The sequence below is a fragment of the Artibeus jamaicensis genome, unplaced genomic scaffold (assembly GCF_021234435.1).
Source record: "Artibeus jamaicensis isolate MK-2021 breed Jamaican fruit bat unplaced genomic scaffold, CSHL_Jam_final contig_402, whole genome shotgun sequence".
NCBI lineage: Eukaryota > Metazoa > Chordata > Mammalia > Chiroptera > Phyllostomidae > Artibeus > Artibeus jamaicensis.
Genome location: NW_026521818.1, coordinates 4393192 through 4407568, shown reverse-complemented (window position 1 = coordinate 4407568; position 14377 = coordinate 4393192). Strand labels below are relative to the sequence as shown.

At 34.1% G+C, this 14377-nt stretch overlaps 1 protein-coding gene across 1 annotated transcript in view; it reads right to left on the bottom strand.

Annotated features, from left to right (window-relative positions):
• Positions 1–14377, bottom strand: part of MAN2A1 (mannosidase alpha class 2A member 1) — a 168052-nt gene that overhangs the window by 76696 nt on the left and 76979 nt on the right. Inside the window, exons 8-10 of the mRNA XM_037167046.2 lie at positions 11078–11255; positions 4990–5192; positions 1525–1707 (exon numbers count right to left, since the gene is read on the bottom strand). Coding sequence (XP_037022941.2) covers positions 1525–1707; positions 4990–5192; positions 11078–11255 — 564 coding nt within the window. The remainder of the gene's footprint in view (positions 1–1524; positions 1708–4989; positions 5193–11077; positions 11256–14377) is intronic.

Here is a 14377-nt window from a genome sequence, read left to right as displayed (position 1 = left end):
TGTTCAGGGATGTTTTTATAAGCTAAAAGTAATACCAAACACATGGAAGATATAATGACAGGCCTTCTGGGAAGGAGACAGAAAATGTTCTATAGCAAAGACTTAATGACCTGTACCCAAATCTCTTTCAACATGGCAGCCACAGAGAGACAGACAGCAGGCCATGCAGGAGAACGACCTCTGTTTTTCCTCTTAGAAACTCTGACCTGATTCTAAGCAGCCTCGCGTTTAAACTCTCAATATACCAAGAAGACAGGAAAAGTGAAAAAGAATGGAAAATCTGACTTTACTTTCAAAAATCCTAGAGGCAACCACCCAAAATTGTTTTCTGTGGGAGAAATACCAACACCATTATCATCCAGTGAGTGTTTTCCACTTTAAGTTCAGCTTAAACCTCAAGAAGGGTGACAAATATGCCACAAGAAAGCCAAGTAGGTATCCAAGATACTACCCTTCATATATTTTTTAAGGACTCAGGTTAACTAATGGAACCTCAAGAATATTTTCCTCCAAATTTCTAGAAAGGCAGTCAAAATATAATTGGTCCTTACTACAATCAGTAAGATAAGTTGTGTATCAATTTTTATATAAAAAAGAGATTCACTTTAAATCTACACTATTGTGTAAGAAAATTAGAGCATTTTTAATGATTTTAAAATATTATCAAAGCATCCAACTATTGATAGCAAAAAAAAACCTGGAAGAAATAATAATTAGAACTATAGTGAAACAATCAGCAAAACTCCTTCCCCAGTGTAACAATCTCCTCTGCACTGATCCCAATAAATGGTAACTCAAACTCTAGAATGAAAGTGGAAATCTTACAAAAGATAAACCTTTCCACTATTGGGAATCTCTGTTTACAAAAATCTTCTGTTTTCCGAGCCAAAGCTTGCATTCATTGTTTCTAATTCTGCAATATGAAAAATTTTAACTGTCCTTCTATTCCTTCATCTACATAACAGACCTGCAAAATCCTGAAGATGGCTTTGATATCAATACCCAGACCATCCCTTATCATTCCAATTCCTTATATCATTCATGTATGACAATGTTTCTTCTATTTGCTGGCTATGCTTCTAGGTTTATTCTTTTTCATCAATGTCCCTCTAAATAATAAGGTATCAGAGAACTGGAAATGAAATAGAATGAAATTAAACTTCTATACAACGAAGTGTAGATCTTTATCTTCCTGGTTTATAACTAGCATTTTGATACCAAATCCTTAGTTAAGAAGGTACTACATGATACTTGGGAAAAAACAGGATCAGTTTTATAATAATGTTTTACTACTCCATTTGTAGAAATACAGTGCAATAAAAAGTTGAGACAGCAAGAACTTTGTCAACAAATTCCTTGAAAAATTCTCTTAAAACTGGTGCTGTTTTTCTATAGAAATATTTTAAGGAATATTATTATTAACATGGTCTGATAGACATTAAGGACCCCATCAAAAGATACAAGCTTATGACCCAAAACTATAAAATATTTGGTTTTCAGATAACTTTCCAATAATTACGTTACCTGGTACCATAGTCCACTACCACCCAATCTTTCGCTGTTCCTGTGATAGCATCATGATGTTGAAATAGCCCCAAATTCCTTCTGGCTTCTGTAAGCGTTGTGTAATAGGATGATGAAAGAAATGCATTTATCTTGTATTTCTGAGCTTGTTGCAGGGCGAAATAGTACAGAATTTCAGCGGACCTGATTGCATAAAAGTCATTAATTTTTATTTGGAAACAATCATTTTAGTTTACTATTTAAAATATATGGCATTGACACATTTTCAAATGCGGTTTGCAAAAATCCACAATTTTAGTACAATTTATAAGATACTGGTAATAAGCAGTTCTACAAAACCCCCAAGGTATCTAGCTAAGAAATCTAAATTCTTCATCATCAAAGAACATCATGGCTATACTTACACAAAGGGCTCAGATTCTAGATGTTTCTGGAAAGAAGCCAGTACCTACTGGCAGCAAGAAACAGGCTTATTTATGTATAACATAGAGAAAAAATATCTCAACACCGCAGTGACAACTAGAGAAATGTTTCTTTCCTGTCCGCTCTCCAAGAGCAGTGAAGACATGTGTCGTGAACTTCATCCACAGAAAGCCATTTACTCTCCTGAGTGTATGTTAGGAGGGGGGGGTGGTTGGCAAATGCACGGCCACATGAGTGGGACACTAACAGTAAAGGGGAAGCAGAAACATGATAGGTTGATAGCTCAGTGACAAGAGCAAGTCTAAATGCTGAATGGTAACACACAACCATAAAGAATTTAATAATACAAACTGAAAGATAATAAAACATAATGCTGTCTTTTCTCACTTATTTTAAAGAATAAAACACATTAGGTTTCAGAATAGCTTTTGAGCCAAAATACGGGATTTATCATTTTCATCTTTTTTTCCATCAGAAGATATGATTACAGATAGGAGTATAAAAAGTTTTTTAAAAAGAGCCATGGCTTGATGGCGTAAAAAATAGGTTCTTTATGCAAAAGATGTTAAGGATGATGGAGAGAAAAATCAAGGTAGCTTGCCAATGTGTTAAGATATCAGGAAAAAAGAGAGATCTGCAATGCTTTTTAAAAAAGTAAATTCCTTTAAATAATTGAACTAATGACGAGATACTAAATAATCTCCACTTTCAAATTCTAACCCTTCTGAAATTTACAGTGTGATAATCACTAAATTTAAATTAATAAAGAAATTGTGTATATATGTTCATACATATACTCAGCATATATTCCTGGTTTTGAAAATGTAAGAAAGTGGACTTTAAGAATATTTATTCTTTATATTTTCTGTTTTATCCAAATTTTTTACAAGTGAGCAACAGGATGAAATATCACTATTATAAGACAATAAACTTATTCTCGAATACATTACTTATAAAGTTCACAATTATTTTTTTGTTATTTTTATTATAATTTTCTTATCCTTATTATTTTTTTATCATCACCTGACGACATCTTTTCACTGATATTAGAGAGAGGGGAAGGGGGAGAGAGAAGCATCATTGGTCGCCTCCTGTATGTGCCCAGATGCACCTACATGGGGGAGTGAACCCACGAACTTTCAATTATGGATGACACTCCAACCAACTGAGCCACACCAGTCAGGGCATGTATTTTTGTTGTTTATTTTAAAACAGCAGAATTTTCAAATTATAGTGCCCATAGTAACTACTTCATCTTAAAAATGTTAAAAAAAATGTTCAATATATATTAAAATTGAACCAACATTCCTAACTCTGCCACAAAAAAAAAACATGACACTTAAAAATCATTTAGTGGTCCAAAAGAATCTCTACATTATTTAATACTGGCTCTGTTTTTATCAGACAATTCAGAATAACATAACAGATAACTAATATTCTATTATTTGATAAAAAATACATAAATCTCTATGACATATATTATTTTATTATAAACACAATAATAATGTGTTCATCTGGGCCTTGGCTCGTATGCCTCAGTGGACTGAGTGGAGTGCTGGCCTGTGAACCAAAGGGTCACTGGTTCAATTCCGAGTCAGGGCACATGCCTGGGTTGCAGGCCAGGTCCCTAATAGAGGGTGCATGAGAGGCAACCACACATTGATGTTTCTCTCCCTCTCTTTCTCCCTCCCTTCCCCTCTGTCTAAAAATAAATAAATAAAATCTTTAAAAAATAATGTATTCATCTGGCATATTTGTAAATATCTAAAAATAGCCAAAAAAGGTTAGCCTTTGTAATAATGATAATAGTAAATAGCACCACAGTAAAATAAAAAACATACTATTAATCCAAATACAGCTCTTTAAGAAATTCATGTTTTTTAAAAAGGCTTTCCAAACTGTACTGTTTCCACTAGCGCATAGAAGAGACTGGATATAACTTTTTGTTTTTAATACTGAGATTCGTCATGAAAATTAATCATCATGAATTCATGATTTGAACTGGAGGCTGGATATAACTTTTTGTTTTTAATACTGAGATTTGTCATGAAAATTAATCATCACGAATTCATGATTTGAACTGAACTGAAAATGAATTCATCATGAAAATTAATAGCTATCCTGGGCTATACATACATACGAATCCCTGGGGTGATTTATCTTTATCAAAAACGAGACTCAGTTACTTAAAACTGTACTCTGCACTGTGATAGCCACCAGCTACATGTGACTACTTACATTTGAATTAATTAAAATTAAATGAAATTCACCCAGTTCTTCAGTCACAGTGGTCACATTTCACGCTCAATAGTTACATGTGGCTAGCAGCTGCCACACTCCCCAGTGCAGAAACGGAATATTTCTGTTCGCTGCAGAATGTTCTATTGGACAGTAATTGAGAGCTCTACTGGATAATGCTGGTATACAGCGTTTGTATGTTCCCTATTGACTTTTCTGTCTGTCCCACATCAGTTTTGTTTTTCACTCTGCCTCCATCAGTTCTCATCTCTTACAAGTTTTGTTCTTCTAAGCAGAAAATCACACCTATATAAATGTGTTTCAAATAAATAAATAAGAACTGAGAGGAAGCCTCTAAAGTTCTCCCATCTACAAAATACATTCATTCGTTTTAGAGTACATAGTTTGAGGCCCACATTTTGGCTACTGACAGGCCCCATTTGCTCCTTTTGACACATGCCTCGTAGTTCACGTGGATTACTGACCTGCAGACACCCGTGGCAGTGTCACTGAACATTATCATGGTGTGCCAGTAATTCAGGTAATTACTTAGAAAAATACAAAACACAGGATTCAGCTCCCAGAAACACTAATTATATAAACTGCTTTGCCTTCCAGATAAACCCATGTAATAATTTGATTATGCTTTGCAGACATAGCTCTGATTTCATTAAAATTTCACAATAACATTAAACACACCCTGGCACTCCATAAACGTTGTACATTACACAAAACTCTACAAAAAGGCTACAATGATGTAAAAGACATGAATAACTATGTGCAGCTGTTGGAAAGTAAATGTACCTTAAATGGGATTCCAATATTCTGTCCATTCGTTTGTAAAAAGGTCTGGATGTAAAGTAGCCACTCCAGTAATGATCATCCCGGTCAGCGTAAGTGAAAAAATCTCCACTCAGCACAGGGAACATTGACCGGCTATTCTTTCTGTTAGCTGCATCTTCTTTATCCAGGGCATCAAAATAATCTGATAAAGTCCCAAACTGTATCTAGAAAAAAAAAATGGCCATACTTCAATTATTCATAGTCACCTTAAAATTACTTTTGCACTAAAATGTAAAGTTACTAATAAACGTTTAAGATAAGCTTCCAAGTAAAGATAAATATATGCCTCAGATTTAACAAAACTCAAAAGCAGGGAGAAATACTCAGTGACGCTTACTTGCATCAAGTCCCAAATTAAACTAAGAGAAAACTTGCATGCCGAAGCAGTTAGAGGAGGAGTTATATAGATCTTCATGTCTGTGGCTCTGAAGACTCCTCACATATCTGTAGAATTGCAAAATGTTCAATGATCAGGGCATGGAATAATTCAGAGATGAAAGAAAGATGGGGGAAATATAAAAAAAAGGATATATTTTGAGTAAAATATTCCAGAAGTCTGAAATAAGAAATTTTATTAGTCATTAAGTACTTTCATATGTCATACGCACATACCCTACTCTGCTCCTCCCTTCCCCTTGGTCAGCCTTCCTACAAGGCAGAAGGCAGAAGGCAGAAACCTCAAGCACAGCAGGTCACTTTTTTTAAAAATGGACTTTCTCTCTGGGCAGGTGACAGTGAGTAGAGAGGTAAAACACAAAGAGTAACAAGCTGACTGATCACACGAATAGGTCTTTCTGATTAATGATTCAGATTCCCAGTACATAAAGCCATTTTTATAAGAACTATTTTATTAATCAAAAGAAAAAAGAAACATTATGCCAGACCTTATACATAAATATTAAAAGAGTGTTTTTAGAAATAAACAGAGAATTCAACAGGGAATGTGTTGCTTTTAAAGAATGCTAAATTATGTTATTTCCTATGTTATACAGACACTCAGATATTAAAAGCTGTTTTGACTCAGTGTGGCAGAAAAATTATTAAAAGTACTTCTAAAAAGTGAGTAGCACACTAGCACAGTGGTTGAGAACAGCAAAGAACCTGCATCCACATGGCATGGGTTTGAATCCTACCTCTAACCCTTACCATGTGGCCTCAGGAACACTACCTAGTGTCTCTGTCTCTTTGTGTTACAGCTAATGAATGGAGTTCTAAGTAAAATGCTTAGAAACGTGACTGGTAAATAATGGTGTAAGTTTTAGCTATTATTTCTCTGTTGCAAATGCAAAGTTTCAACTGAAAACATGATATTAGTAAAGATAAGTATAAATTATTATTATAATCTTATTGTGATACAACAAATTTTGCAACAGCAAAACAGATGATTATTCCTAAATCCTATGTTTACACTAAAGAAAAGCAATATTCAACTATACTATCCACTTTTATCATGGCTTTTCCTAACAGAGTATATATGGGCAAGTTTAACTACTTGTGTCTCAGTTTCCTCATCTATAATGGGGATAATTACAGTACCTACCAGAAAATATCTGGATAATTAAGTCAAATAAGGTGACATAAAGTTATTTGACAATAAGTCAAATAACTTTAAAAAGTTAAGGGCAAATAATAAGTACTTAATATATTTTAGCTAACATTTTAAGTATTATTTCTTCCTCAATCACATTATCAGGAAGCAGAATGTATAGATGATCTCAGAAAGGTATATACAGCGGCCAAATATTCAACAATCTAAATATTTCTAAGTCATACTTGGCTCATGTAAATAACAAGGAATTTCTATTGGGTAACAAAAATTCCTTTCATTTCAAATTTTAGGAAACCAGGACATGCTACAGAGTTTACAGTAACAACGAACTATTCCTCTTTTAAAAAAATTTCAATTAATTTTTATTAGGTAGGATGAAAATACTTCCTACTTTGTAATTTCCCAGAGCAAAGTTTATGTAAGTGGCCTAGTGGGCTTTTGCATAAATTTAATTCAGTCTTAAATAGCTGAAATATAATCCTCTATCACTGCTAAAAAGTTTCAAAAGAATATACTTAAAGTGAGTTTTTCTATACAGTCTCTTGGTAGCTGAAATGAAGTAAATATTTGAGCCACCTAAAAATACAAGTATAACCAAAGAAAAAATATTTATATGGTTTTTACATTAAAAAGCAACAATTAAACCTTAACTATAACCTTAATCTCAACTCCTGTATCAGGACATCATGTAGGAAAAATACATAAATTGTGAAGTATGTAGTGATCAATGGCAAACCGCTGTCTTAGTATAATGTCAGTATTTTACCTATTTAATTACTTGTTTTTCCTTTCATTAAAAAATAATAATAAACATAAGTTTTTAGCTTAGACAAAGTAACTTTAAATATCCCACCAATAAGATTTATCCTATCAGATAGTAACATCTACTATAAACTGTAGTAATTAGGATGAGATTAGTCAAAGAGAGCAACTCAAATAGAATTTGGACACAGATCCACAGGAATGTAATCCAACTCATCATTAATGACAAAGACGATGCTGCAGTGCAATAGGGAAACTACGTTTTGGTTTTTTTCAATAAAAAGTGCTGTATATCCACATGGGCAAATGGGTATCCTGATCCCTACCATCACAAGCTTCACAGCAGCCAATTCCAAAATGGTCTACAGACCTAAATGCTGAAGGTAAAACAATAAGGGTTCTAGAGGAAATTTTCATAAGAAACGTAAATTCATTACCATGGAATAAACAAAAATTTCTCAAACAGAACATAAGCAACTAACCATAAAGGAGAATACTGGTTTGTTAGATTTAATTAAAATTAAGAATTTGTGTTCATCAAAAGACAGCATTAATTAAACACAGGCCATACAGGGGAAGATAATATTTGCAGAACTTTTATCAGGAAAAGATTCAATCCCAAATACATAAGACAACTATAAATAATTAGAAACTGAACCCAATTTAAGAAAAAAAATCACCAAAAGACTTAAATAGGCACTTTATAAAAGAAGGAACCCAACTGGCAATCAAGTATGAGACAGAGGCTCAAACTCATTAACTACCAGGAACATAAAAAAATAAAACCAGCACATATTTGTCACAGATGAAAACTAGAAACAACCTAAATGTCCAGTAACATTAGAATGAATATATTGTAGTACATTTAGCAAATAGAAAGAGATACACAGCATTAAAAATGAATGAACTACCACTACATGCAGCAACATGGATGAATCTTACAAACATAATGTGGAGCAAAAAAAGACAGACACAAAATAACACATGTTTAAGATTCCCTTTTTATAAAATTTAATGAGGCAACACTAATCATGGCAACAGAAGTAAAAATATGATTACTTTTGCAAGAGTTGGTAATGACTTGGAGATTGGGTTTTTAAACTTCAAAACATTCAGACAAAGGTTTAATCTCCAAAATATACAAAGAACTTACACGACTCCACTCTAAGAAGACATCTAACCCTATTAAAAAATGGGAAAAGGACTTGAACAGACACTTCTCCAAGGAGGACATACAGAATATCCAGAGACACATGAAGAGATGCTCAATATCCTTAGCTATCACAGAGATGCAAATTAAAATCACAATGAGATACCACTTTACACCAGTCAGGATGGCCATCATAAACAAAGCAACAAACAACAAATGTTGGAGAGGTTGTGGGGAAAAGGGGACCTTAGTTCACTGTTGGTGGGATTGCAGACTGGTACAACCATTATGGAAAACAGTATGGAATTTTCTCAGGAAACTAAAAATCGACCTGCCTTTTGACCCAGCAATTCCACTGCTAGGATTATATCCTAAGAATCCTAAAACATCAATTTCAAAGAACCTATGCACCACAATGTTCATAGCAGCACAATTTACAATAGCCAAGAGTTGGAAGCAACCTAGGTGCCGTCAGTAAATGAATGGATCAAAAAATTGTGGTACATATACACAATGGAATTCTATGCAGCAGAGAGAAAGAAGGAGCTACTACCCTTTGCAACAACATGGATGGAACTGGAAAGCATTATGCTGAGTGAAATAGGCCAGGTGTTGAAAGACAAATACCATATGATCTCACCTTTGACAGGAAGCTAAACAACAAAACAAACAAGCAAGCAGAATAAAAACAAAGACACTAAAATAGAGAACAAGGAGACAGTGACCAGAGGGGAGACGGAAGGGAATTTAAGGGGAAAAAGGGGAGGGATTTGGAGGAACAAATAGGAAGGACACAGGGACAAGAACTAAGGGGGTTGGAAATGGGGGGGAGGTGGTGAGCACGGGGCAGAGGGGGGCCTGGGATGGGAGAAATAGACAAAAAACTGTACTTGAAAAATAATTAAATAAAATTTAAAAAATAATAAAAATAAAAAATGCCATCAAATAGTACAAAAAACAAAAAATGTAAAAAAAAGAAAACATTCTTCACACACTTAGGATATGTGCACTTCTCCTATGTATGTGATATTTCAATTTAAAAAATTACTTAAAGTGTTCCATTGTACAAAGAAGGAAATAGGTAAAATACTAAAATTGGGGTTTAATTCTTCAGAGTCAGGTCCTTTTATGGATCTCAAAATCACTCCCCAGCCACAGCTGGTGTGGGACAGTTGGTTGGAGCATCGTCCTATAACCAAAGGATGGCAGGTTCGATTCCCAGTCAGGGCACATGCCTAAGGTCTGGGTTTGGTCCCCATCTGAGTGAATATAAGAGGCGACCAATCCATGTTTCCCTCCCACATTGATGTTTCTCTCCCCTTCTCTCCCATTCACTTCTCCTTTCTCTAAAATCAGTAAGCATGTCCTTGGATGAGGACAAAAAAAAAATACGCACATACCTATGTGCCCTTCTTATTAAATGTTCATCTTTGAGAACATTCTCATTACAAAGATGATTTAAACATAATCCTGAAGCTCAGAGTTCATAATCTAGTAGAAATTTAGTTCTAAGTATCTTAAATAAACTTGACATTTTATTTATCTATTTGATATTAAGTTTACTTAATAAACTTTAACTTTCGCTACATAAAATGTGGTCTATTACCAGCTTTCTAATTTCCTACACAGTAACATCACTTTCCTTCTACAGTATTTCCACAGATTTTCTACTGCCTGAAAGTTAATATGTGAATATAATAAACATGTTGGATAATTAATTTTCTCATAAAGGGTCTATTATATGACTCTTGTTTCAATCTTGACTCACACAAAGCATCTGTTAAAAAATGCTTTTAGGAGATTAGGAAAATTTGAATCTCTTAATAAATTGTTGATAAGTTTTTAGATGTAATAATGGTATTATGATTATATTTTCGAACAGAGTCCTTTTCACTTAGAGATACTGAAATGATTACAGATGAAACTATATGACATCTGAAATTTGCTCCAAAATAATCACAGTGGGAGGAATGAAATGACAGTGAGGCAGAGCTACACAATGAAAGTGACTTTGAGTTGTAGCTAAACTGTGGACTGCAGGGTGGTAGGGAATGTACTTGTGTTATTCTCATTTAGGATACATTTTAAATTTTCCGTAAGAAAAGAGAAGTGAAAACTACAGGCAAATGATTAATTTCAGAGGTCTTCTCTCATCTAAGAAAAATGTTAGTGTATTCTCTGGACATTTGTTTGCAAAATTCATGACATGTTCATCTTCATCTGCCAGTCGCAATACTAAATCACAGAAATGCAATTGTCAGAGAGAAACAATAAATTGTCAATGCTGGGAGAAAAACAGAACATCATTGAAAAACGAGGATCACAACTTAGTAGGTACATGTTTTCAACCACATAAAAAGAATGGCTCAGTAACCTTCATGGAGTGGTAGGAAATGGAAAACTTTGGAAATGGAACTAGAGTAGAGGGTAATTTTCCTCTTCATGAATTACACTTGTACACAAGAACTATGTGTTCTAAGAAATACTGGGATGTGGGACAAAGCCATTCAAGCCATTGTCTTCCAGTTTCAATTAAAATGAAGGCTCAACTTCAAATCCAGTATCATAATTATACATTTTCTCATTACCTTAACATTATACCGAGGTTGAGAATTCATATAATCAAAAAGCAGCTGATAATTCTTGAATTGATGATCCCATTCAGTGCGTTCAGAGTAGCGGAAATCATCTCCAAGTGGGGCCAGGACAACTGTAGTGCGGAAAAGTTTTGACTTCTTTCGGTACTGATCTAGAAGCATCGCAGCCCTACAAAATTAAAAAAAAAATGTTAAGAAAAGAACAATGGGCAACTTATTAAAAAGTATATTATATTAAAAGAAATTTACCTATATCATAGGTTAGTGTGATTTATGAGGCAGATTTTTTAACTCATATTAATCTTCATATCTACTTAAAATATTCATAAGTTCCTAATCAGATGGAAAAACCTATAGCTTCCCAGAAGATTATCTTTAGAGAAATAAAGTCACACACCAACTCTGGGATATAATTACTGGGGCATCAATGGCCTCTGAAAGCCCAGCCACAGAGACTGGATCCCACATAGTCCACAAAGACAGTAAGGATTTCTCAACTATGTGAGAAGTAAGTTTCATGAGTTAGTATGAAGTTTCATTTGAGTTAGTATCTCTTTCTCTAATTTATACTAAAATGCCTGATCAAACATATGAAAAGTATACTTTGAACGAATCCATTTTAGAACCGTATTTCTTTTCTTAAAGGTAGAAAATCAATTCACTTAACACCTGCCATCAATAATCTCAGTATTTTTCATGCTGTCCTCAATACTGAATGACAGATAAAGCTCAGGACTTGAGTAAGCCACTTTGTTTACTACATCCCTGGGCTCTAACCCATGACTCAAAAGGTCAGCTAAAAACAACTTGCTGATATGTTTTGTATTTCATATTCTAGTATTCTGCAGAAAACACTTTGGAAAATGCTGAATGGGCACCAACTGAGGAAGTCTGAGAATAGGAACAAATAGAAAGGGCTTATGAAAATAAAATTAAACAAGCAGAACTAGAGTATTTCTCCATGTTTGTAAGACCAAAGCTTAAGAAATTAATGATAGATGACAAATATGCTTTTTACCAAGTATTCCAATTTTCACTTCAAGGATGATGTAGGAGTAAATTCTAATTCACAATGTAAAAACTTAATGAAAGAAACTCAAAGGATGTCAATGATAGAAAGAGGCGTTTTATAAAAATTCTGAAAAAACATTTAATTAAATCAAGAATCTCACATGATCTCTTTATATCAATAATCTCTAGTTATTTAGAGATTACACATTTTGCTTTACAAGTATTAAATTATTAGCAAAAAATTAATAGCTTGATAAAATATAACCAGAATGTTCACAGATAACATAATGTAGAGTTTTTTGAGATCATTAGTGTACTTAATTTTTACTAGTAACTTATTAATATTCTAAGTTTACTAAAAACAATTTTTAGATTATTACTTACAGTTAAAAAAATACATATGAGATTAATCACATAGAAAGATAAGACCAAAAGAAATATGAGTCAAAAACAAATATATAAATCACAGTATACGATATACCATGATTGGGCACTAAATAAGATCCTTCAACCAGCATAAAAGAGGAGCCGTGATCATTTAAATGCGTCCCAAAGTTTACTACCTTACTTGTACACGTGTACAACACATAAAATGAAAGGAATCACGAACATTAATGATGTGCCTTTTCCACTCGGCGACTCTCCTAACTTTCAAGCGTCTGCCCAAAAAGTGTCAACACCAGGAAAGCCAAGGGTCCAACCTATACCATCTGGCAGTGGATACTCACTAAATATATGGTAAAGTAATGACCAGTGAATTGACCAACATCACATTTGAGGATGTGCGGCTGCAATTTGCTCTTCACTTATTCTACTATGGAAGTAATGTCAGCTTAAGCAGAACCAGGAAAATCATCTAACAGGTAAATCGTCATCATATGTAAAATACATGGTTCTATACCAAAAACTGAAATTGATGAAGAATGATATTTCTTTATATTCAAAGTACAGGAACCTGCTGAACTTCAATGTATCAAATGTATCACCTGTATAATGTAGTTAAATTTCACTTTCATTAGGGTGTTAAAAAGTCAAGCATCACTAAGATGGAAGATCTGTGTTAGATCTCCATTCACACAAAATTCAAAACAAAGGTGATATCTGGCTGTGAAATAACCAGCAGGGCTAAAGTTTCAATACTTAGAATAATGTCTTTTTTTTAATCTACACAACTATTACATAGATTCATTTACCTGTATGCCCCCAGGTGCCTGGAAACCACTTTCAGAATCCCTGGAACTGAATGAGCACAAAGTGTGCTCTTGAAAGGTCATATGACACAGCAAAAGGACTGCACATGAAAATGCCTTGCAGGTACTTGCAGCAGCACCACCCACCCAGAGGAGAGGGGACTCGTGACACCTATGGGTACACTGGGACTCCCCAAATGAAGAAGCTTCTGGCTATACCCCTCAATCAGTTCCCTATCCCCGACCACCAGAGCTCAGAGGATCAGTGTAAATACCAGATTCAGTGACAAACAGCTGTTTTCTGAAGGAGACAGGCAGGCCGACCCTGCCCCGCCCCCCACCTCTTCCTATGTAATAGACGGGACTATTTTCTCCAACTAGCCTAATCCCTGAAAGCAGGCTGTTTGTTCAGTGTTCCTCAGTGATTTTCCCTGCTGCAGGAACCGAGAAAATGAAACAATGTTAATCCCTAATCTTGGACAGTTTTTCAAAACAACTATGAAAGTCAGACTTTGATGGTAAGGATCCATGGCTGGAAGGAGGCTGCCCTTTTGTGTCTGCCACAGAGGTTCACACTGGAACAATTTCTTTATGATCACAAGGACTTGCTGTAGGCAAAGAGATCCAATCTCATGTTCCTCCTCTCATGTTATTTAAAAAACAATTTTTAAAAAATAAATACATTTGGAAGAGTACAGTGCAAAGATCTTATTTTATTTAAAAGGCTATATTGTTTTTCTAGCAGAGATGAGTGGTTTATAGAATAACACGTTTTATTTTAATGCATTCAGTATATGCCACTAATTTTAAAGTGGAGAAATCAAATTTTAAAAGCACCAAAATAAAAACTACATGGAACTTGATTTAATAATTCCATCATCAGCAATTTTCTTTAAAATATGTTCATTGCTTTTTTATTTAAATATCTTTAGGTATAAATATTTCTAATTAAAGTTTTCTGTAATTCAAACACATCACAAAGATGCAAAGATGTATATTCATCAGGCTACGCAGCATTCACTATTATTGAAATTGTTATTAAGGGAACAAATAATTACAATCTCTATGTGTTCCATATCAATAAATATGT